The sequence below is a fragment of the Oryctolagus cuniculus genome, chromosome 2 (genome assembly GCF_051225735.1).
Source record: "Oryctolagus cuniculus isolate XC-2025 breed Fujian yellow rabbit chromosome 2, ASM5122573v1, whole genome shotgun sequence".
NCBI classification, from domain to species: domain Eukaryota; kingdom Metazoa; phylum Chordata; class Mammalia; order Lagomorpha; family Leporidae; genus Oryctolagus; species Oryctolagus cuniculus.
Window position 1 is genome coordinate 50,110,198 of NC_142868.1, and position 25,871 is coordinate 50,136,068.

At 39.0% G+C, this 25,871-nt stretch overlaps 1 protein-coding gene across 4 annotated transcripts in view; it reads right to left on the bottom strand.

The window, feature by feature from the left end:
- ADAM28 (ADAM metallopeptidase domain 28) overlaps positions 1-15,381 on the bottom strand; it is a 62,930-nt gene extending 47,549 nt beyond the window's left edge. For 2 of the 4 annotated variants that reach the window (XM_051832129.3, XM_051832127.3), the window contains exons 1-3: positions 15,199-15,381; positions 7,122-7,225; positions 1,767-1,843 (exon numbers count right to left, since the gene is read on the bottom strand). In XM_051832129.3, the coding sequence (XP_051688089.1) occupies positions 1,767-1,843; positions 7,122-7,225; positions 15,199-15,250 (233 nt within the window). In that variant the 5' untranslated portion in view covers positions 15,251-15,381. The remainder of the gene's footprint in view (positions 1-1,766; positions 1,844-7,121; positions 7,226-15,198) is intronic. The other 2 variants (XM_017338045.4, XM_051832121.3) reach the window with 2 other exon arrangements.
- Between the last annotated feature and the right edge of the window lie 10,490 nt (positions 15,382-25,871).

Consider the following 25,871-nt stretch of genomic DNA (forward strand, 5'->3'; position numbering starts at 1 on the left):
CGTATAGAATGATGGAACAGAATATAAACTCCAGAAATCAATCCATGCATCTACAGCCAACTTATCTTTGACAAAGAAGCAAAAATCAATCCCTAGAGTCAGTATGGTCTCTTCAACAAATGGTACTGGGAAAATTGGACCCCTACCTTACACCTTACACAAAAATACACTCAAAATGGAACAGAGACATCAATCTATGAACTGACATTATGAAATTGCTAGAGAACACTGGGTAAATCCTGCAAGACATTGGCATAGGGAAAGACTTCTTGGAAAAGAATCCAGAAGCATAGGGGATCAAAGCCAAAATCAACAAATGGGATGACAGCAAACTGTGAACCTTCTGCACTGCAAAAGAAGAGGTAAAGGATATAATGGGAGAAAATATTTGCAAACTATGCAACTGATAAAAAATTCATATCCAGGATCTATAAAGAGCTCAGTAAACTCAACAACAACAAAACAACCTAGTTAAGGAATGGGCAAAAGGACTTGAACAGGCATTTTTCAAAAGGGGGAATTCAAATGGCCAATACACACATGAAAAAATGAAATGAAATACTACAGTGATTCAGAAAATGAAATCCTGTCATTTGCAACAAATGGATGAAATTAGAAACATTATGTTTAGTGAAATAAGCTAGTCACAAAAAGACAAATACCATATGTTCTCTCTGATCTGTGGTAACTAGTAAAGTACCTAAAAGGTAATTTATAGGAGTAAAACTGACACTTTGTGATGTAATGACTTTGAACAGACCTTGCCTTGACTGTTGAGGAACAATGTTTGTTTTTGCTTTTTTTTTTTTTTAATTTTCTTTGTACTATTCGATGAACTCTGCTTAGTTCAGGGTTAATCTAATGAGTATAAAATTAACTTAAAACAAATCTTTATAAAAAATAAGAATGGAAATGGAGAGGGAGGAAGAAAAAAGGGTGGGAGTATGGGTGGGAGGAAGATGGGGTTGGGGGAAGAATTGCCATGTTCCCAAATTCGTGTATATGAAATGCATAAAGTTTGTATTCCACAAATAAAATTTTTAAAAATCCACCTTTTCAGTGTTAGAATAATACTATGGGGTAATACAGAAGAAAATCCAGAAGTTATAGCAAAATGCACTGGAACCTCTCTACTATGTCATAGAATAACTACAATGAATTTCTACTCACACTTCATTCATTGGGTTTTATTCCTAAAATACAAAAATACAGTATTGGTAAATTGCTGTTTTTTATTATTATTATTTTTTGACAGGTAGAGTGGACAGTGAGAGAGAGAGAAAGGTCTTCCTTTGCCGTTGGTTCACCCTCCAATGGCCACCCCGGCCAGCGTGCTGCGGCCGGCGCACCGCGCTGATCCGAAGGCAGGAGCCAGGTACTTTTCCTGGTCTCCCATGGGGTGCAGGGCCCAAGGACTTGGGCCATCCTCCACTGCACTCCCTGGCCACAGCAGAGAGCTGGCCTGGAAGAGGAGCAACCGGGACAGAATCTGGCGCCCCGACAGGTACTAGAACCCGGTGTGCCAGCGCCACAAGGTGGAGGATTAGCTTAGTGAGCCACGGCGCCGGCATAAATTGCTGTTTTACCCAATGTATTTCTACTGCTTCAGCAGTAACAAACATTTGTTGGATATCTTGGTTCAGTTAAGAGCAAAAGCTGATTAGGTAAGGACTGTGAGAGCTATAAGTAGTAACAGACTCCTTTGGCATACTTTGCATACCACAACTTACTGTTGGTGAGGATAAATCAGATTTAAAGACACTTACTTGTTTTGTTTCAAATAAAGCACTGCAATTTTTCCATCAACTGTCATTTTATACTTTAATTCAGTTTCAAATTTTCCCTGCAAAAATATACAAACATTCACTGGCAATTTAAACACACACAAATATTTATTTGGCTATACTTATTCATTTGTCTATGTTTATCTGCTTAACTACTAGCATGAAATATATGCTTTTTTTTAGCAGTGGTCAGTATAATTCCAACTGTTTATTTCTTCCCCTTTTAACAGATCAAGGAACTTTGGCCACAAAGGTATCTGATAGTTCCATTCATGCATTTCTCCATGCATGCATGCACTATACATATATTGTTTGAGTGCTGGTTATATTAGAAACGTGATTCTGCTTGGCTCTGGAAATTCAACTCTATGCAAAAAAAAAAAAAAAAAGTGTTATCTGCTGTCAGAGTGCCCATAACCTTGAGTAAAGACAGAACATGAAGTGGTATGATAACAGATGTACATATGTTATAGGACACCTAATGTTTTAAAGGCATAGATGGCTTTCTTGAGATGTAACATTTAACCTGAAGGTGGTATTACCTGAGTGAAGTGGGGAACTGAATTTATCTGAACAAAGAATTTGCACACAGACCTAAAAATCTCAACTGTGTTTCATGGATTATTTTTTTTTTTAATTTTTTTGACAGGCGGAGTGGACAGTGAGAGAGAGAGAGACACAGAGAGAAACGTCTTCCTTTGCCTTTGGTTCACCCTCCAATGGCCGCTGCGGCCGGCGTGCTGCGGCCAGCGCATCGCGCTGATCCGAAGCCAGGAGCCAGGTGCTTCTCCTGGTCTCCCATTCGGGTGCAGGGCCCAGGGACTTGGGCGATCCTCCACTGCCCTCCTGGCCACAGCAGAGAGCTGGCCTGGAAGAGGAGCAACCGGGACAGAATCCGGCGCCCCGACCAGGACTAGTCATGGATTATTTTTTAAAAGATTTATTTACTTTGAAAGTCAGAGTTACAGATGGAGAGGGCGAGACAGAGAAAGAGATCTTCCATCTGTTGGTTCATTCCCCAAGATAATTGCAATGCCTGGAGCTGGGCCAGGCTGAAGCCAGGAGCCAGAGACTTCATCTGTGTCTCCCCCAGGGGACTGAGTACTTGGCTCATCCTTTACTTCTTTTCCAAGCCATTATCAGAGAGCTGGTTCAGAAGTGGAGCAGTGGAACATGAACTGTCACCCAAATGGGGTTATGGCCTTGCAGGTGGTGGCTTTACCCACTATACCACCATGCCAGTCCATTGAATTTTGATGTTGAAGACTTCAAGACTCTGTGGAGGAGCTGGCTTTGGGGCACAGCAGGTTAAGCCACCTTCTGGGATGCTGGCATCTCACATGGGTTCTGGTTTATGTCCCAATTGCTCCAATTCCCATCTAGCTCCCTGCTAGTGCACCTGAGAAATCAGATGAAGATAGACCAAGTATCTGGACCATTGCCACCTATGCGGGTGACTTGGATGAGGCCTGGATGAGACCAGATTTCAGCCTAGCCCAGCCCAGGCTATAGGGACCATTTGAGGAGATATATTCACTCTCTCTCTCTCTCTCTCTCTCTCTCTCATCTCTCATCGCTCTTTCAGATAAAGAAATAAATATTTTTAAAGATTTAGTTTATTTATGTGAAAAATGGAGTTACATAGAGAAGTAGAGCCAGAGAGAGAGAGGGAGGGAGGGAGGGAGAGAGAGAGAGAGAGAGAGAGAGATGTCTTTCATCCGCTGGTTCACCCTCTAAATGGCCACAATTGCCAGAGCTGAGTTGATCTGAAGCCAGGAGCCAGGAGCTTCTTCTGGGTCTCCATGTGGGTGCAGGGGCCCAAGCACTTAGGCAATCTTCTACTGCTTTCCCAGGCCATAGCAGAGAGCTAGTTGGGAAGAGGAGCAGCTGGGACATGAACCGGCACCCATATGGGATGCCGGCACTGCAGGCAGGGCTTTAGCAACTACGTCATAGCACTGGCCCCAATAAATAAATTTGAAGCTCAGAATATGAAAGCCATAGCAGGAATATGTACCCGAATGTTGAGAGAAATCATCAGAAATAAATGACAGTTTCAAGCACTTAGGAGCAAGAAATATGTCACGTAAATCATATAGAAAAGGAGAACTACGTTAAATGTAGATTTTTATATAAAAGAAAAGATAAAGAATAAATTAAAATAAGATGTTTTGGGTCACACATTTCTCATGTGGCTCTATAAAACTTTATTACTGCCATTTTCATTAAAAATATCTAAATACAGCAGCCCAAAGATTGAGAAACATGTACAAGGGACTGAGTCCTTTTTCATATGCTATGTTGTACCTAAGGCTCAACTTTTCTTATCTCTTCACTTTAATGACCAGAATAGCACCTAAACTCATTGAGTAGCAATGGCAAGTTACAACTATCAGTTGATGAGTATTGTGTGGGAATTTGGCCATCTTCAAGGTCAAATATCACAATATATCTTCCTTTAAATCATCAGTTATTAGGCTGTGTTCTGGTGTTCAAAATTCTGTCTATAAATACTCTGTATATTGGATCTGGATGAGGGTAAACTGATTGGTTTCAGCTAATTTTCATGTACAGAAGGTGGAAAAAGCCAGGGAATTGAAAAAATAAAAGTAATGGAGAATAGCCGTAAGTATTTATTGTTCAGGTTTAAAAAGACTAGATAGAATGACACTGTTATGGTTCTAAATGCAGTGTTCTACCCAGAAAGACATTCTAGATGTCTGTTCCAGCCTGCAGTAAAATTTTGTGGATTTTGTTCCAAAATTATCATTTGGAGGTTGTTTTAGAAAAGGAGCATTCATTTTTTGAGTAGGAGTTTTAGCTAACATTGGCATAGAGATTATAGGTGGAAGCAAAGAACAAGAAAGAAAACCAGAGGCTACATGAGAGAATGTACATTGTGTGATGTGATAACCCTGACTTTGAAGAATTCAGTGTTGGAGAGTGATACCTACTGATAAGAAGCATCCTTTTTGTATACTCTGTAGGTTCTTAGGTATGAATTAGGAGAGGAAAGATGAGCTTTGATTTAGAGAATGCCCCCAGAAGGAAATGGTGTGTGTTCAACTGAAAAGTAGTAACTGATCATGTGACACATAACTCAAAGTTTCTTCCAGGAAAACTATCATGGTTCAGATTTAATGGCTGGATTGGGAGAGCACTGGAAGGTCCTGGGATGGAAGCAAATCTGTGAGGTCAAGATGGTGATTATGGCCATGGAACTCAGGAAACCAAAGGAAGACCTGGCAGAAATGGAGGTAGTTTATTCCAGTAATACAACTGTACTAGACAAAATACCATAAATTTGAGGCTTCTAGAAACTGTGGCAGAAATTGCTTGAAATAGCCCCAATCACAAGGAAGCCTTGTGCTATCAGATATTCTATTTTGTGACTTGGGCGAACAGAAAATTGGCTTTGAATTCTAATTAAATGTACAACCGGATGATAGTGACTACCTTTATAATTTAGATTTCTTACATCAAGGGTTTTGATTAAGTATTTGTTGAACATATATCTATGGAAGCAGATGTATAATGTATTCCAGTCAGATTCATTCATTTCATTGTTCATTTGTTTGCTTATACATTAAGTCATTTATTCAATAGTTATTTATTCCATTACCCTTAGTTCATGCACATAAAACATAATCATGAATAGAATATTCAAAGTTCTACCCTGATCTCTGGTACTTCTCCTTCAAAAACGTTTGCAAATGTTATTTCATTATAGCTCAAATATTAAACTATGTGTCTATGTCTGATCAAGTCAGAAAGATGGTGCCTCACTCTGGTCCAACAGAAGGTATAATTGTATGATACACTTGGCACTCCATATATCTGGGTTTTGTGTAACAAAAATATTCAGAGAGGACTGGCATTATTGTGCAACAGATTAAGTGATCATTGTGATGTCAGTATGGTTATAGTCCCCCAGCTTCTCAACTTCCAATCCAGCTCCCTGTTAGCATGCCTGAAAAGACAGCAGATGATAGCCCAAGGTAGGTCCTTGCCATATGTATGTGTATATATATATATATATACACACACACACACACACACACACACACACATATATATTTATATATGAAACCATATATATATATATACATATATATATATATATATGAAACCAGGGTGGATTGTCTGGTTCCTGGCTTCAGCATGGCCCAGATCTGGCTGTTGCAGCCATTTAAGGAGTGGACCAGAATACTGGAAGAGTTCTATGTGTGTGGGTTCCCAATCTGCCTTTCATGAATATATATATATATATACACATATATATATATACACATATATAATATATATATATATATTCATTTGAGAGGAAGAGTTACAGACAGAGAGAAGGGAAAGACAGAGAGACAGAAAGGTCCTCCATCCACTGGTTCACTCCCCAATTGGCCTCAATGGCTGGAACTGAGCTGATCCAAAGCCACAAGCCAAGAGTTCCTTCCGGGTCTCCCACATAGGTTCAGGGGCCCAAACACTTAGGCCATCCTCCATTGCTTTCTTAGGCCACAGCAGAGAGATGGATCAGAAGTGGGGCAGCCAGGACACAAACTGGTGCCCATTTGGGATTCTGGCGCAGCAGGCGGAGGTCTAGCCCACTACACCACAGCACCAGCCACCAGTAAACTGTTTTTTAGACTATTTTTGTATACTAAAAATTATGTCTCACTTATCTGTAGTTTCCCCACTCCCTGTAGACTTCAGAGTGCAGATAATTATAATATTGTTGTTGAATGGATCATCATGTTTTAGCTTTCCTCTCACAACATGTTGAGTGAATTTTGGTTAACAATGTATTGTTTCTCAAAGTAGGAAGAATTATGCAAACTGTAATAGCTTCCTATTTAGAAAATGCAGATAAATTTCATGCTATTATGTGTATGTTATATATGTGTATATATATATTTATTTACCCGCAATATTTATTTTCTACTTATATTTTAATTATAGTTTTGTGCCTTTGGTTAGATAGGTGATAAATAGATAGATAAATAAGTTACATGCAATTTTAAGTACACAGAACAAATTATCATAAAATATTAAAATTTGTTGTGCAATCTGGAACAGTTTATTTTATATCTCAGAGCATTGGCTTATAAAATGAGGTGAACAGTGGAACTTTTGGTAATACTGACTACTAAAGCAATTCAGGTTAAAACAAATTAAAACAAATATAATCATTATTATTTACCTCCAAGATGTAATAGCTAAAAGGTCACAAAGTCCACCTGATTCATTAACATATTCATATACACATCTCATTTATATCTCTCATTTCTTCTTTTGACATGTACTAATCAAGATTCTTTGATAAAACAAAATCTGTACCTTTTGCTGTGGATCTTTGACCTCCCTTTTATGGACTGGATGAAGTCTGACAGGATAGACCACGTCATACTTCTTTATAACAGGGTGATCTTTTATAGCACTTACTGAGAGGGAAAAAAGAGAAAAAGAGAAGACTTAGCTATCCAAAAGAGAAGTCCTTCCTAGTACATGAACGAGGTCAGTTGGTATTGATAATCCCTTTTATTCCAAGTGAAGAAAGCTACACACAGAAGCCCTCAGTGATTTGTTTCAGTTATTCACATGCTGACACCAGAAGAGATTAGCAAAGTCAAAACCCTGCTCTTTCTCTCTTTACTTTACTTTAACCTATGTCTTCATATGTTTCCCCCTTAAGAGTCAACAAGTGTTTCTCTCTTTAGTAAAACTAATTCTTCTTTTAAGATTTATTTATTTTATTTGAAAGTCAGAATCATAGAGAGGAAGAGACAGAGAGAGACATTCCATCTACTGGTTTACCCCCTCTCCAAAGGCCCAAATGGCCAGGGCTGGGCCAAGCCAAAGCCGGGAGCCAGGAGCTTCATCCAGGTCTCCCATGAGGGTGCAGGTGCCCAAGCACTTGGGCCATCTTCCACTGCCTGTCTAGGCACACTAGCAGGGAGCTGGATCAGAAGTAGAGCAAGCAGGACTCAAGCCAGCACCCATATGAAATGAAGGCAGAGTGAACAGCAGCTTAACTCACAGCTCCACAGTGTCAGCCTGAACGCCTCTTTTCTTTTTTTAACCATCTATTTATTTATTTGAAATGCAGAGTTACAGATCAAGAGGGAAAGACAGAGAGACAGAGACAGAGCATACGCGAGAGATCTTCCATTTGCTGTTTCACTCCCCAGATGGCCGGAATAGCTGGGGCTGGGCCAGGCTAAAGTAGGAGCCTGAAACTCCTATGTGGATGGCAGGAGCCCAACCAATTGGGCCATCTTCTGCTGCCCTCCCAGGCACACGAGCAGAGAGCTCTATCAGAAGTTTAGCATCTGGGACTTGACCCAGTGTCCATAGAGGAAGCTGGTGTTGCAGGTGGTGGCTCAACCACTGTACCACAACACTGACCTCCAAAAACATCTCTTCCGAGTTTTCCCATTTTAGTGATATATAGCAATGACTCCCTAAGTGAGGATATAGTAGCAGTGTACACACACAGAGACATACATAATACTAATACTAATACTAATACTGGCTGGCGCCGTGGCTCAATAGGCTAATCCTCTGCCTTGTGGCGCTGGCACACCGGGTTCTAGGCCCAGTCGGGGCGCTGGATTCTGTCCCAGTTGCCCCTCTTCCAGGCCAGCTCTCTGCTGTGGCCCGGGAGTACAGTGGAGAATGGCCCAAGTCCTTGGGCCCTGCACCTGCATGGGAGACCAGGAAAAGTACCTGGCTCCTGCCTTCAGATCAGCGCGGTGCGCCGGCCGCAGTGCACCGGCTGCGGTGGCCATTGGAGGGTGAACCAACGGCAAAAGGAAGACCTTTCTCTCTGTCTCTCTCTCTCTCACTGTCCACTCTGCCTGTAAAAAAAAATACTAATACTAATACTAATAATAAAGGCAGTAGCCAACATAATCTTTGAGAAACCTAAATAGTCCCAGAATAACTGAGTAGAAGCACAGTGTAAACCACCCAAAGTTATAAAAATAATTATGCCATTTCTGATTCTAATATACTTTTATTGGATTTGCCAGTAGCAATGTCATATACTGAGGAAAGACACCAAGTCACTGTAAGAAAAGATTGCAATACTACATCCATAGAATGACCAGGAATGAGCAAAAACACAAAAACATGAAAATGAACATTAAATCAGCAGACAAACTGAACACAATCACTGGACTGGAAAGATTTATTTTTTTTTTTTGAGTCTGCAGTCATATTGAAAGGGAATTGGGGGCCTGCGCCGTGGCTCACTAGGCTAATCTTCCGCCTTGCGGCGCTGGCACACTGGGTTCTAGGCCCAGTCGGGGCGCGGGGTTCTGTCCCAGTTGCTCCTCTTCCAGACCAGCTCTCTGCTGTGGCCAGGGAGTACAGTGGAGGATGGCCCAAGTGCTTGGGCCCTGCACCCCATGGGAGACCAGAAGCACCTGGCTCTTGCCATCGGATCAGCGCGGTGCGCCGGCCGTGGCGGCCATTGGAGGGTGAACCAACGGCAAAAGGAAGACCTTTCTCTCTGTCTCTCTCTCACTGTCCACTCTTCCTGTCAAAAATAAAAAATAAAAAAAAAAGAAAGGGAATTGGGGAGCTAGCACTGTGGCAAAAGAGGTAAGCATCTGCCTGCAGTGCCAGCATCCCAATCCAAGTACCAGCTGCCCTACTTCCATTCCAGCTCCCTGCTGATGGCCTAGGAAAGTAGTAGAAGATGGCCCAAGTTCTTAGGCCCCTGTACCTACATGAAAGACCCAGAATAAGCTCCTGGCTCCTGGCTTCAGATCAGCCCCACTCCAGCCATGTGGCCATATGGGGAGTGAACCAGCAGATGAAAGACCTCTATTTCTCACTCTATCTGTCTGTAACTCTGCCTCTCAAGTAAATAAAAATAAATAAGTAAATAAAAAATAAATAAATAAAAAGACTTTGTTAGAGGTTTAAAAAAAAGAAAGGGAATTGGAAAATTATCTGATCCAATCTATTTTCATTTCAATATTTTTTGGACTTTTAAATTTTTTTTCATTTTATTTCAAAGGTAGAAAAGTCAGAGAAAAATGGATAGAGATCCTTAACCCACTGGTTCACTCCCCAGATGCCCAAAACAGCCAGAGCTGGTCCAGGCTGAAGCCAGGACCCACAATCTGGGTCTCCCACAGGCATTTCCAAATACATGAGCCATTGCCCGTTTCCTCCCAGAGTATGCATTAGTAGGAATTTGAATCAGAAGCAGAGGAGCAAGGACTTGAACTGGACACTCATTTATATGGGATGGATTCTTCCCAAGCATCAACATAAGCACTGCATCAAACATCCCCTCTGCTATTTGAATCTTAAATGCTCATTCTGGTGTTGTTTCTAAAGGCCACCTTATAGAGAAATTCAAAGTTATCCAAAGCCAACACTGTATTTTCTAGTTTGTTTTTGATTCGTCTGCATGGCCTAATCCCTGCCCTCTATAGAGTAGTGCCTGAGAAAATGTCAGCAGATCCGTTCCTTGACTGCTGAAGAATCCTGCAGGTGTACACCGTATGCAAACTGCAGTAGGAACCAGAGCCCAGTGGAGCCCTCCCCACGTCTGCCACTCCCACTACCACACACAGCTAAGACTGAATCTGGAAAAAATCTATTGTTTTCTTTATGGAGTGAGTAGGAGGGCATCTAAAGGTAATCCTAGCTTTTCAAAGTCTTAAGCCTGAAGTCTAAGGTATTTCTGTTACTGTGGTTCATCTTATAACAAACATAATGGAGACAATAAATATTATTCATCCATCAGTCACCTTGGAGGACTGTACACTTACTCAGCTGATGTCTCAAAGGGGGAAAATCATTCCTGCTTTTAAATGAGTTAATTGATTGATTGATTGATTGAAAGGTAGAGTGACTGACAGAAGAAGATGGAGGAGGAGAAAAGGGAGGAAAGAAAAGGGGGGCAGGAGGGAGGGAGGGAGGAAGGAGGGAAGGAGGGAAAGAGGGAAGGAGGGAAGGAAGGAGGGAAGGAAGGCAGGAAGGAAAGAAGGCAGGAAGGCAGGAAGGCAGGAAGGCAGGAAGGCAGGAAGGCAGGAAGGCAGGAAGGCAGGAAGGCAGGAAGGAAGGAATCTTCTATCCGTGATTCATTCTCCAAATGGATAAAATAGTCAGGGCTGGGCCAGGCTGAAGCTAGGAGCCAGCAATTCTATCTTCATCATCCCCATGGGTGCCAGGGGCCCACACACTTGAGCCGTTTTCTTCTGCCTTCCCTGTAACATTAGTGGGAAGTTGGATCGGAAGCAATGTAATATGAGACTTTAATTGGAACTGAGATTTGGGATGCCAGTATCTCAGGTGGTAGCCTTACCCACTTAGTCATAACATCAATTCCCAAACATTCTGTTTTAAGTTTTTTTTTTCAGAAATTAAAGCAAAAACTTATGAAAATGTTTAGTGATATCATGTTTTCACCAATTTCAAAATCCTTAATTCATCTATCACTCGTGTTATTTGCATTTAACTTGGAAAAATAGAAAAGAGATTAAATTAGCTAAGAACTCTGAGTCAAAAATGGAGTGTTAAATTAACAAAACAGTTGTTCTTTCAGTAGGTTAAGATTATTAATTACAATTTCAAAAATTTTTAAAACCATGGCACTGGCACCAAAAGACCTTAATTTTTGGTTTGCTTAATTTTTTGTTTGAAATGAGGGAGCATATGAATCAGTCTCTAAAGCTAATCCATGTAGTCCTTGACATTATTTAAATAAATAGAGTCCACTATAACCTCTTTGAGGAGGTCATGATCATTTGAAGAGGTCATGATCCCTTTAATCAGTTGTGATAAAAAAAAAAGTGTTACCTTACATTGTCATACTTTGAGTATGACTTCACAAGTTTGTTGAGTTACTCATTTCCTGCTGTCATGTATGTAACAATGAGCATCTTTTATTTTCATTTAATTAATTTTGGAAGAATAAAAAATAACATTCATAAAATTTTTTGTAACAGAAGTTCAAATGTCTAAAGGAATATTAAGTCAGTCATATGTCATTGATTTTACATTTTTGTAATTATTTCAAAACAATAGGATGCCAGGAGGTAAGAAAATTACTCTTGCCAGAAATTAACTGAAGGTACTGACACAATTCCCTGCTGCCTCCTTTAATTCAGAGACACCAAACAGGCGTACCATAAGGTGCCAACATGCTACCTAGTGTATTGCAGTGTCTAATCAATGCAATTAGTTAATAAGGAGCTCAAGGAAATCATATTTCACCAATGGTGCAACCACAGTAACTCTTGAAAGTGTTATATTTCTGGTTTTCATCCATAACATATGATTCTACCAGGAAATAGTTCATATTGCCTTCAGGTCACAAGTAGTAATTGCCCACCTAATCCTTTGCATAAAAGCAGAAAATGGTAATATACCATGTCCCATTCAGAAGTAGTGAGAAGGGAAATAAGGCAATCTAGCCAACATACATTTTTTTTTCTAATATGCCTACTGATCTCCATGCTTCTAGTTGGCATCTAAATCTTAATGTTTCATGAAATCAGAAATTACCAACTGGCTCTTAACACTGGACTCAAGATAAGTAAATTAGTTATGAAATTTATTTATAGATCACTGCTCAACAGCAAGCACTTCCAAGAGGAAACCAGACACAAACATACAAAACAGAACAGAACAAACAAGTAAAAGCTGTAATATTTGCTTTAACAATCTTCAGCAGCTGGTCTCTCTCTTTAGTCTGAACTGAATGGATGCCCACTCTTCCTGAACCCTAGCAACACTGTGTATTCTCTAAAGAGAACAGACACAATTTCCAATAAATGCTCTTACTTTCCTGGATACTTAGATCTCTGAAGCAATGAGACCTGAAATATGGGGATATCCAGACCTAAATATTTTTTGGTTCATTCACCCTCAAATTTGATGGAGATGATGTAGCCTTCTCCCAGCTGAAAAACATCAGGCTAATTATTTTGAAAACTGTGAAACAAACACAGTTAAGTGCCACCCAGGGATTACACAAATCCAAGGTGCAACCGCAACTCAATATGCTTCTATTAATCCGTTTTAATGCTTGCTTCTCCTCTTCTACAGAACTCATTTATTAAATTGGTTTTACCAGCAAAAATGGACCAAGAAAAACAAAACTATTATTTTGGTTTGTGTTGGATAACTATTCTTTTATGTGTCATGAATTTTAGAAAATTCAACATTCATTAACAAGATTTATATAACAGAAATTGGTCTGCATTACTACTTTAATTGTTAATGTGTTTGGGATCATTTTAGAGATTAGGACATTCGTACATAACATTGACATTTTTACATTAATTCAAATTGGTTCAAAACAATTGAAAGGAGTATTTTTCTTAACTGAACATGTGACATTACACCTGGAATAAGGTTTATGTATCAACATTAACTTAAATTCTATGATTCTCTTCAACCTCTACAAACATCCTGTGATTTTAAACTTCATGTGGTAAAACTGAGTATAAACACTGATGAAAATACACATCCTAATTCATTACATTATTTTGTCTATGAGGGTTAAATTGCCTATATTCTTCTGAGTGTTCTAGTCAGCTTGTGAAGGCAAGAAAGAGACTGCTGAAGGTCCTGTACCCCCTAGATTTTCTGTGGGAATATTGCGAACATTTTCCCTTTGTTGGTGCATCCACTTCTTCACCACACAACACTGATCACATCCTTCTAAATATTTGTTTCTTTTCTTTTCCTAGGATGAAATCCCATTAGTCATTTCCTCCAGGGGATTGCGAAGATCATTACAAGTACTGACCTTATTTCACATATCATTATTTTATTTCAACTATAAGAGAATTGGGTTAAAATCATGGTCAATGCAGCATACGTGTATTGTTTTGATGATGAGAGCAGAGGAAGAAAGAAGAAGAGATGGGCAATGAAAATTTCTTGACTTCTTCCATTCTGGATAGAAAATAAAGCCCATAAAAATAAAAGATATAATAAGAATGGTATTTCAGTGGCCAAGGAGATATCCTTTAAAGCACAAGCTGGAAGGTCAATGAAGGGAATAGTTTTCCATTTAATATGAAATGTAAGAGGATACAGCTTTCTCTTTGTCCATCAGTTCTCACAAGGGTAACTTCAGAACCTCTTTCCCCAATACTGTGTAGTTGGAATGATGTCACACATCTACACATAATTTCTAAGATGTTATGACTCTTGGTGTCATGCTGTGAATGTGTAGTCCAGGGAAGCAGAATTGGGGTGGGGGCAATTTCACTAAAAAAAGATGTAATATGTGAACCCCAGTGTTAGAAATGTGACTCTGCTGATGTACTTGGCTGATCCTTATGCTCGCGGATAAAACTAGTATTCAGGCAGTTCTGCTTCAGCCCCAAGTTGGTTCCCAAAGGGTTGCCCCTACAATTTTGAAGAATATTAGGAAGGAACATTTCTACTAAGTTTGACTCAGGATTTTAAATACCTAGCATCAGTTCAATATTTAAAAATATTAAGTAAGAGGGATAAAGATGGGGAAACCCATTTTAGCTACAAAGTATATAATGGGCACATGAAAGAGGAGACTCTTTCCTCCCCTAAAACCCATACCTCTTATGATAATTTGCTTTCATTCCCAAGTCCCAGCAAGTACTTTAGACCCCAGTTTACCATGCAAGGACTCTCAAGAACTGCAGCTAATATGCTGACTTAAATGTGCCCCAGCAATAGAAATGGGCTGAAGCAATGCATTGCCCAATTTAACATAAACAAAATCTAATTAGACCACTTAACAGAAACGGAGAGACATTCTAGATGCAACGTGGTACTAGGAAGTAATATTTGTTTACTTTTGAATTATTTGATGTTTGATATAACCAGCAAAATGGAGGTGAATTATCAGAGCAACATTGCTTAGTCAAGTATCACAATGATTCATTAGTACAAAATTGGTGAACTATTTCTAGTTAGTCACATTTGTTATCACCAGTACTGAAAGGACTAAATAGAACAAAAGAAACAGAAGGAGCCACTGTGCCCAATAATAATAGTAGGTATTTCCCAAAAACTATCTATAGTGATAATTAGTCATACCTGCTGTATTTTTCACACACTAATATGCCAGAGTGGGTTTTACCAAACTCCATTTTTTTGCCTCAAATATCATATTTATTATTTAAATTATGCTGTTTGCCATCTATATAGTCACAGATCAGATAAACAGCAATCTAAGAGCTCTCATTGCTTCTTTTTTGATTTTGAGTTTTTACATCAGTCACTGCCCCCAAACAACAGATCAAAACCAGTTCAACTGGTTAGTAAAATTTGTTGAGGAACAGAAACAAATCCTAAATAGTCAAAATATTCTGTACAATTAAACTACTGGGAGAGGATAAAAAGCAAGCATTCACTGATGTGCTTAAGAGAATGTGAAGAAGAGCCCACCACCTACCTGGCACTGCAGGAAGGAAGACAGTGAGTGTCAGAAGCAGCTCCTGCCACATGCTGGTGCTTCCTGGAGCTCCCTGCCTGCCCTTCACACGTACACCTGGCTGCTGCTACGCCCTTGTCTCCTCTCAAGTGAGACAGAGTGAGACTGCCTGGTTCATTCTTGTCTCGGCTTCAGGAAGTGTTTACCAAAGGTGTTGCACAACCTCCAAGCTGTGGTCCTGCAACAATGGCACAGCAGGCGGAAGTCCCAGCCACCTCCTGGCTCTCAGATTTCTTTATCATGAACTACTGTTTTTTCTCCTTCTCCATACTCCCTGCTCCAAAGTATCAGGGTTCCAATATATTATCATAAACCAATAAATGACACAGATCCAAGTGCCTTTTATATCTTAACAAGTGTGCCGGCTATTTATCACATATAAAATATATATGTCATGTACATAATACATATATATTTAAATATATTTCTATGTACATTGAACATGTGTGGTTTGGTAAACCAGTTTCTAAATATCTCATGTTCTATTCCCATATGATGATGCTCCCAGGGAACTTGAATCATCCTGAAATAGAGAACTATGACAGATAACACTGGCACAAGCCTTTCAGATCTTCAGGGATATCTGTATATCATAACTGACAACTAGGAAAATGGAAAAACTCTTCAAGATCCAAAATATGGAATTTCCAGAGGAATTTCAGGATCTGTCACTGGTGGCAGTCAGAATAAACTGGATATGCCAAGGACTCACACTGTGTAAGTAACAAAATAGCTCATTTTAAATGACCTGTTTATTAAATTTAGGTAGTCTCCCAGTCTATTATGCTTGTCATCATATTGATTCTTCTGATACCTCTGTGTAATAAATACCACTCTCTCCCATTTTGTAGACAATAAAATTTCAGTTTAAAAAGATTTTGAAAAATTTAAAACATTAGGACAGTAATCTTCTTTGTGTGGATTAAGAAAATCAAGCAGCTTGCTCAAGGAACTTATCTAGTGAAAGGGCAGAAGTAGAATTTGTATTAGGTGTTGGCTGAGCACTCATTTACTCTAATGCTTTCAACAGCTAAGTTCACTGATACACCCAGTCGTATGCTTACTGATAAGATTCCTCTGAAATAGAAATAACACTGAGACCAAGAATTACTACAAACCCCATTTGTAGACCACAAAAACTGCATTTTATGGATTTTGAAGCATATTCTCAAACTAGAGGTATTTCAATTAAAAGGAACTCTTCACAATGATCAAAAAGGCAAGAACTAACAACCAAAATGGAATTTTACATCTAGTTACTTGGATTCCAGACATCATGATTGAGAATTCTATAGATTTTTTACCTCTTCCACCCAAGTCCAATGGCTTTGTCTTTTCAAGGAAGAGATACATTCATCTTTTAATTATCACGTGTGTGTCTATTAATTCAACACATATTCATTAGTATTTAGTATGTGACATATATGTCACAACTGGAAAGCATAATCACTACTTTCTCTAGGTGTTGGGTCTGTGGAAGGAAACAGGTAAGATCATTATCACAGAATTGTGAAGAATGAATATTACTGTATGCTATTATAATACTTTTGTCTTTAATGGTATGATAGATTTCTATATGGACAGAGGTTAGAGGAGGAAGGACTAAGCAGGACAAAGAAAGCTTCTTGGAGACTGGAACATGAGATAAATGAAGAATAAACCAAGAGAAGAAATGAGGAGGATATATTATATCACATTAATTTATTAATATATTTTTGTTTTGTTGGAGCTACAGGTGCCTTGGTGGAATGGTAAGGGATCCCCGTAAGAACAAAAGTGCCGCTGCTTGACTTCAACTTGGGAATGGACATCAGTGCTGTGTTCTAATGAATACAGTTATTTGCATATATACCTATATAGGTGAGGAATACAAAAGAAATGGAGTGTGACAAAGTCTACCTGAGTTACATGTGGCATTTTAAATTGGAAAATGTTCTTCAGAAATCTTGTAGTTACGGTATGTTTTTTTACCTCAAGTACTTCCTGGTATCCTTTCCATAATTTTTGGTCATGTAAAATGTATATTTTGAACAAACTATTCATAAATGTCAAGTTTTTACACAAAAATAAACTTTTTCTTCAATTCCATTTCCCCAGAAGATTATTAAGTACCCATATGTTTATGGTGGTCACATTAGGCACATATCTGGAAAGCAGAGATGATGACATTTACTAACTGGCCTCTTTCCTTGATATTTGTATGGGAAATTAGGTATATGATTGTATTTTCCATGAGAGAGGGCATTCACACACTAAAGCAAGTAAGGAAAAAATACAATAAATCCAGTTTGTACCACGTTACATATAGGAAAGATATCCAGTTGTCAATTAGAAAAATAAGTTTGGAACTCAGAGTAGATTTATACTAAAGGTAATGGATAACATATATTGAGTTTTTGTCTGTGACTTAACATATTTTCATTCTCATAACATTTCTGTGAATCAGGTAACATTTTCATTTTGAAGACAAATACACTGAGGTAAAGAGAGCCTAGGTAAATCATGTAGCTATTTTGCAAGAAAAAGAAAGTAATATCTAGACCCAAGTGACTTGATATGGGGGCAAGTTTATGCACACTTATTCTACAGGGCTTTTCAAACCTCCTGGCATAGCACAATCCACATCAAGTATCTACAAATTACAAACTATAAGCTCTTGTGTATTACTATTTTATACATAAAAAATGTTCCCAGTTAGATTTCAAAATCCCTTTGGTCAGCATCATGTCAAGTTCTCTGTTTTTATTCTGACATCTCTTTTTTTAACAAGTGCTTAAAGATTCCTTAAAATCTAGTTTTATTCTTAACTGAAAAGTGATCGCTGTTAAATACAAGAGTGGAAATAAGAGAGGGAAGAGATGTGCGATTCGGGACATGCTCAAGCTGACTTACCTCAAACGGTATAGTTAGAAACATACCAGGGGATTCCAATTCAATCCCATAAAGGTGGCATGTACCAATGCCATCTCACTAGTCCCAGTGATCAATTTCTGTTCACAATTGATCATAATGATAGGACTAAGAGCCAAAGGGATCACATAAACAAGAATAGTGTCTGCAAATACTAGCTGATAGAATAAAAAAGGAAGAGAACGATCCAACATGGGAACACAGCAGACCCATAAAATGGCAGATGTCCTAAACAGCACTCTGGCCTCAGAATCAGCCCTTAAGGCATGTGGATCCGGCTGAAAAGCCCATGAGAGTATTTCAGGCATGGAAAGCCAAGACACTCTGGAAAAAAAACCTAAATGAAAGATCTCCACGAGTGAGATCCCCGTGGAAAGAACGGGCCATCAAAGAAGGAGGTACCTTTCTCTGAAGGGAGGAGAGAACTTCCACTTTGGCCATGGTCTTGTCTAAATATGATCAGAGTTGGTGAACTCAGAGGGCTTCCATAGCCTTGGCAGCTCATGACAAGAGCCTAGGGTGATTACTGATGCCATAAACAAGAGTGTCAATTTGTTAAGTCAACAACAGGAGTCACTGTGCGCTTACTCCTCATGCAGGATCTCTGTCCTTAGTGTGCTGTACATTGAGATTTAATGCTATAACTAGTACTCAAACAGTATTTTTCACTTTATGTTTCTGTGTGGGAGCAAACTGTTGAAATCTTTACTTAATGTATGCTAAACTGATCTTCTGTATATAAAGAGAATCGAAAATGAATCATGATGTGAATGGAAGGGGAAAGGGAGTGGGAAAGGGGAGGGTTGCGGGTGGGAGGGACGTTATGGGGGGAAGCCATTGTAATCCATAAGCTGTACTTTGGAAATTTATGTTCATTAAATAAAAGTTAAAAAAAGCATAAAAAATCTAGTTTTATTAAAAATTCTTTCACTGCAACTACTCCAGAGACCATGAATATCAGATAAGTGATTAGGGATCTGATCAAGTATTACAATGGAGTTGAGAACCCTGGAGGGAGGGAAGTTGTCTCTGCTTAGTACAAAATGAGATATAATAATTCTCCGAGTTGATACTACAGTCATGAGAGATTCCCAATGATGAATTTACAGAAATAATTTTCTAGGCATTTCCCTGACATGTGATGGAGTAGATTTGACCAGAAAAACCAATAAGAGTTTTGAGACTCAAACTGCAAGATTTTTACCCCACAGAGGTCTATACTAAACAAAACTCCTCATTTAATGTGAATGATAATGATAACAGTAATACCTAACCCTCTGAACATTTACTCATTGCTAGAAACTTAGCCAATGCTTTAAATATGTAATCTCCTTTACTCCTGGGAAAAATCTGAAGATTTAAGCAGTAGATGCCAATGTTGTGGCTTCAATAGAGCCATGATCATGAAGTTGGAAAACATAAATTCAAATCCTCACCATATCACTTGTCATAATTCACTGGGGATATAATTTTTTCTTGTCTTAGTTATGCATAAAATTAAGTTCCAAAGGTATATTATAATAATATCCATCACTCCACTTCACTGGCATTTAAGATACTCAAATGCCATTCCATTTCTGAAAAGTATTTGGTACTTTTTTATTTTATTTTCTATTAATATCAATTTCTCTCAGTTAAAGATCATCTGAAGAAATAAAAGGATCCCAGCAAGATGATTTTCAAGCATCAAATTGAAAGTAGTGGAGGATGAAATCTGATGAATGACAAGAGCATTAATTCTTTGAACCAATGTCCTTGGTTGTGTAGCCCTACCTATTTTGATTGATTGATGTTAAGAAGGCTCATTCCTTTTAATGTATATCCTATACCACTTGGAGTGCATGATTTATAGTGTAATTGTTATAAAAATTTTGATGTAGATATTATCAATTCCAAATTACATATGAGAAAACTGAGGACCACAAATATTAAAGGAGTTTTTCTAGGACTTAAACAGTGTGTATCTAATAAGGCATTATTTTATGATAACATTCACTGCAAGGTTTCCCAGAGCCTAGCTCCATCCCTGAGAGGCATTGGCAGATTAAAGAGGCAATTCTTTTTTTTAAGATTTTAATTATTTATTTGAGAGGTAGAGTTACAGTCAGTGAGATGGAAAGACAGAGAGAAAGGTCTCCTCCTGTTGGTTCACTCCCCAAATGGCCACAACAGCTGGAGCTATGCCCATCGGAACCACCAGATGGAAGACTTCTCACTCTGTCTCTACCTCTCTCTGTAACTCTGTTTTTCAAACAAATAAAAATAAATCTTTAAAAAAAGATGTTTATTTTGGCGCTGAAAATTTTAAATCCATGTATCTTTTTTATGATATACATTTCCCATGAACTCTTTGAAGACCTCTCATATGCATGGATTCCAAAATTTTTGCACTGGAATAAATTCACCTTTTGATTTTATTTTCCACAAATATTTTGAAGTACCCTTATGTGTTTGGTTCTTGGCCTCCTCTTTAGAATGAGTGACCAAAAGCTTAGCAGTGAATGAATGTAGGCAAAGGAAGGAAAGACCCAATTATGGGCAATTTCCTATGACTCATAATTTGGCTCTGATTAAATAACTGAATTGCCATACTGTATTTTCTATCAAGGACTTCAAAATAATTTCCAAAATAATTACTTAGAACTATCAACAGAGAGGAATGAGAGACCTGGTCTTAAATTCTTTCTAGGATGGGTAGTGACTAAAGTACCAGAAAAACCTCCCTGAAACTCAGCTTCAGCCTCATGACCAGGATAGCGACTCTCCCAAGGACTCTAGACACTAAGGGTAAATAAGGACTTGCACATAAGGAAGGTTATAACTTTCCTTAAGGAACTCTACAAGCCTCTATTTTCCTCCCTGAATCATAACTCTTCTGTTTCCAGTTTGGATACTCCAAAGAATTTCGTATAAGCAGAAGAAACAATGGGGTTAATTCTCAGGGCTGGAAAATGAAGAGAAGAATAATTCAGTCACCTTCTATTAGGCTCCAGACTCAGGTCAAGGGGAAAGAAGGAAACCAATGATTAATGGATGGTGATTAAAATGGGCCTGTTGGTTTTTTCTTCTTTTTTAAATATATACACTTTATTTTTTTTTTTTTTACAGGCAGAGTTAGTGACAGAGAGAGACAGAGGAAGGTCTTCCTTTTCTGTTGGTTCACCCCCCAAGTGGCCACTATAGCTGGCGCTGCACTGATCCAAAGCCAGGAGCCAGGTACTTCCTCCTGGTCTCCCATGCAGGTGCAGGGACCAAGCACTTGGGCCATCCTCCACTGCCTTCCGGGGACACACAGAGAGCTGGACTGGAAGAGGAGCAACCAGGACAGAATCTGGCACCCCAACAGGGACTAGAACCCTACACTTTATCTTTTTTAAAGAGTTATTTTGTTTATTTGAAAGGCAGAGTTACAGAGAAAGAGAGAGAGAGAGAGATCTACCATTCACTGGTTCATTTCCCAAAATGGCTGCAATGGCTAGGACTGGGCCAGGTTGAAGCCAGGAACCAGGAGCTTTATCTAGTCTCCCAAGTGGGTGGTAGGGGTCCAAGAACTTGGGCCATCTTGTGCCGCTTTTCCAAGCACATTAGCAGGGAGCTGGACTGGAAGTGGGTCAACTGGGACTTGAACTGGTGGTGCCCAAATGGGATGCTGGCATTGCAGGCAGCAGCTTACCCCGTGACACCACAACACCAGCCCTGAGACCTGTTGATTTTCATTAGCACATTCCAATCTTGAGAACAGCTATGAGAAGAAAGGGTTATTGAGACATCAATGAGAATGGGTCTTTTCTGAACATGTATGACAATTTCCATGACCAATGAGCACTGGATTCTCAATATGTGTTTTATTTGATTATAACATTAATCTTGATATTGTCCATTTTCTATTGCTAATAACTAAATGCCACAGACTGGATAAGTTATAGAGAAAAGAAGTCTATTTAGCCCACAGTTCTGGAAGTTTAGATGTTTGTACCTGTAGAAGGCTTTTCTGGTAGCAAGAGACAGGGAGCATGCATGTGTGTGTGTGTATCCTCTGGTCTCTCTCCTCCTTCTTTAAGAGCCACCAGTAGTCAATAACGGGGGGACCCCCCTGACAAACATTTCTAATTTTAATAACCTCTTGGAGGCTCTGCCTCTAAACATCATAATCGCTCTGCATATACTAGGGATGGAATTTAAACATATCTTTGGGAAGCACATTCAACCATATCCCAACATAGCACTGTCTAAATAGCTATGGTTTTACAATTATTTCTGGAGCAGATAGTGAGCCATCATTCCCTCAACCCAAGACAGTCATTGAGTGCTGAAGCACAGTCTGTTTTCCCAGAACCCAGAAATGCCCACCACAGAGTCAGCATTGGGTTTTTAAAACTAGGCTTTAACACAAATGACTCAATTCCTTCTGTCTGCCTTATACACATATCATGTGTTTGAAAATGAATTTGATCATATCTTAGTTATACTTAGGGAAACAGAATAAACAAATAAACAAAAAAACCCTTAGAGTTTAATATCCAAGAATAACATACTAGTCAATGTCAAATTCAAGATTTTAACATATTTTCTTATACTTTAAACAAATATTTCAACCCCCAAGATTCTCCCTAAAGAAAATATCTGAAATATAGAGTGGTTTACAAATTGTTAATGACACTGTTGATAAAGGGTAAAACCAAAACTAAATATCCAAAATATGAAGATCAATGTAAATTACCACATACCTACTCCCTGAAATGTTAAACCATACTTTAAAATTACCTTTACAATACATTTTGATATATCAAAAAATCTTTAAGTTATTCTATTAGAGCAACAGCGAGGAAATAAGGTTATACACAAAATGACAAAAACTGAGTACAAACTTCGGAAACTTACTCAGAGTAAAAAATGAAAACAGAAAATAGTTCCAATATATTTAGAGAGGCTATTCTTGTGTGGTGAGACTAAAAGTGGTATTACTCTTCGTATTATATTTGTTAAATGAGTAGTTAGTATTTTGTAATTTAACAATTATGCAAAAATAAACACAAAAAAGTACTATCTTCTCTAAAATTACTAAGACAAGCCTTTCTTCCCTTAAATTAACATCCTCTTTAGGACATATTAATCACTGTCAAATCCTCAAGACATCAACACAGGGCCTACACAATAGTAGCTACTGAATAAATGTTTGCACACATAACTAATGATTGGGAAGTGATCATTCTTAATAAAACAAATGGGCCCTTGGAACCATACATCATGACCTGCTGATTTTCAGAAGAAAATGAAAAAGAGTAGCTCTAGGTCTTTTGTCAACAAACCAATTTAAAGTCTTAGAGTTTACCATTCTAACTTAATGTGTTCTGACCTGTAGTAAGTGTGTGGCATGACCCAAAGAAAAGACAACTATTTGTTTTTAAGCTTGGTAAATACACTTTTATAAAAGAATGACAAGGGGTTTGGGTATCATCTTTCAGGCACTATATTTACATAAGGTTGACTTTCTTGGATCAGGCTCTGAATTACTAGTGTATATTTAAGACACGGTACATTCCAATAGCTCCTTTTTAACATGAAGTGGCTTTTCCTGACATTACACAATATCTAAATCAAAAAGCAGTTAAGTAATCTACAAAGATGTATTACATCTGTTCAAAGTGATGTACCATTTGCATAATATCTAATAAAAACAGACAAAGCTTGGCAGAACACTCTGCCCTCCAACTAGAATGAAGATAGATATTGCCCATCGTTATAAATGTGGTTCTTCACTGTTTCTATGCTATCCTTACACTCTCCTTTGCCCTGTATGTGGCACAAGGACTATAATTATGGCCAAATTTTATGTGTGTGTTGACATGTGGGGAAAATCAGAAGGGCTTGGAATAGCTAAATAAATTCTACTCCTCACTGTGTTCTGATGGATAAGATCTCCTCTTCAAATAACATTCATTACAGGAACCAGGCACACTTCCTGCTTATCCCTGAGTAGAGAGCTTCAGTTCTCACATACCGAATTGCTCATGTAATCCAATCACATACTTCTACAGGAACCAGTAGGTAACTTACCCGTTTACTATAAAGTCTGATTCCTGTAACTCTGACTGATTGCTGTGCTCAAGTGAAGGCTTGTGCGGGGCTTTGAATGGCAGGTGGCCTCCCCTCTAGTGAAGGCTTGTGCGGGGCTTTGAATGGCAGGTGGCCTCCCCTCTTCCTGGACTGTGAGAATTTGTGACATGAGATGGTACTGGGGGAGGAGGCAAGATGGCAGAATAGGAAGGGAGCACACTGATAGTCCGGGGAGAGATAGTTTAATAAAAGTGGAGATACTGCAGGTTCAAGGAAGAGTAGGGGAGGAAACAGCAGAAGAAACTCTTCCGGAACGCGTGATTCACAGTAGACCTGCGTGGAGAGCGTGGGAGCCCACAGTTCGGGACACCAGCGGCAGACTCAACACACCAGCGCTGGAACGCAAGGTGAGCCAAACCTCAATAGCCCAAGACACTGGCAGGCAAACAGAGAGAGGAGACTAGAGGGAACGACCCCCCAGGGGGGGGGAGTTCACCAGGCTAACTGGAAGAGAGAGAGAGAGAAAAAAAAAAGGTGACTGGTACGGACACGGGTTTCTCTCTCTCCACTCACCTCTCAAGGGCAAGCAAGACAAAGAGCAGGCGCCATCTTGGACATACGTCATAAGCAGAGCCACCTCAGGTCTGCACTGGCCCTGAGCCTAGCAGAAAAACCTGACTCTGGGCAGGGCGAATTAACAGGAGATTAGGACCTAGTAAATTTGTGGTGCTACTGAACTGAGACTGTGAAAAAAGAGGCGGTGGGGGAGAGAACTCACAGAATTCATGTGAGCACTCTCCAGAGACGCTACAATTCTGTAATTTTGGCAACCCAGTGGGAGACTGAAGGAGAATTTGAGCCCACTCTGAGGGCCGAACAGATTCCCTGTGTGGTCCTTGGGAAAGAGCTTCTGATCTCTGGCTCCTGTGGGTATATCATTTGCCTGCTAACTACCTCCAACTTCGTTCAGCTGTGCAGAATTACTTCCCTTTGGAATCAAAAAAAAAAAAAAAAAAGAAAGAGAGAGAGAGAGAGAGAGAGAGAGAGAGGTTTAGCACGCCTAACCTGGGAGTGTCACCTTTGGCACACCAAACAGAACTCTCAGGCCACACCCACCTCAAGCCCTAAGGCTCCATCAAAAACAGATAGTCCACTTAATCTAGAGTCATAGTATAACAAGAAAAAGCACCACAGTGAAGAAACCAAATATCTTCAATATGCCAAATAACAAACGCAAAAACCTAGGTAATAAAAACAAGGAAGTCACCATGACGCCCTCAAATGAAAAAGACACCCCAATTCAAGATTATGAAGATGATGACATGGAAGAAATGCAAGAAGCAGATCTCAAAAAATTGATAAGAACATTAAGAAGTTCTCAAAAACAAATTCTTGAACTACATAAAGCCTTAATGGACAAGATAGAAAATCTCTCTCGTGAAAATGAAATATTAAGGAGGAATCAAAATGAAACGAAACAACTAGTACAACAGGAAACTGGGATAGTGACTGAAGTGAAGAATTCAATAGATCAAATGAAAAACACATTAGAGAGCCTTACAAACAGAATGGGTGAAGCAGAAGAGAGAATATCGGACTTAGAAGACAGAGAACAGGAAAGGATACAGTCAGACCAAAGAAAAGAAGAGGAAATTAGAAATCTAAAA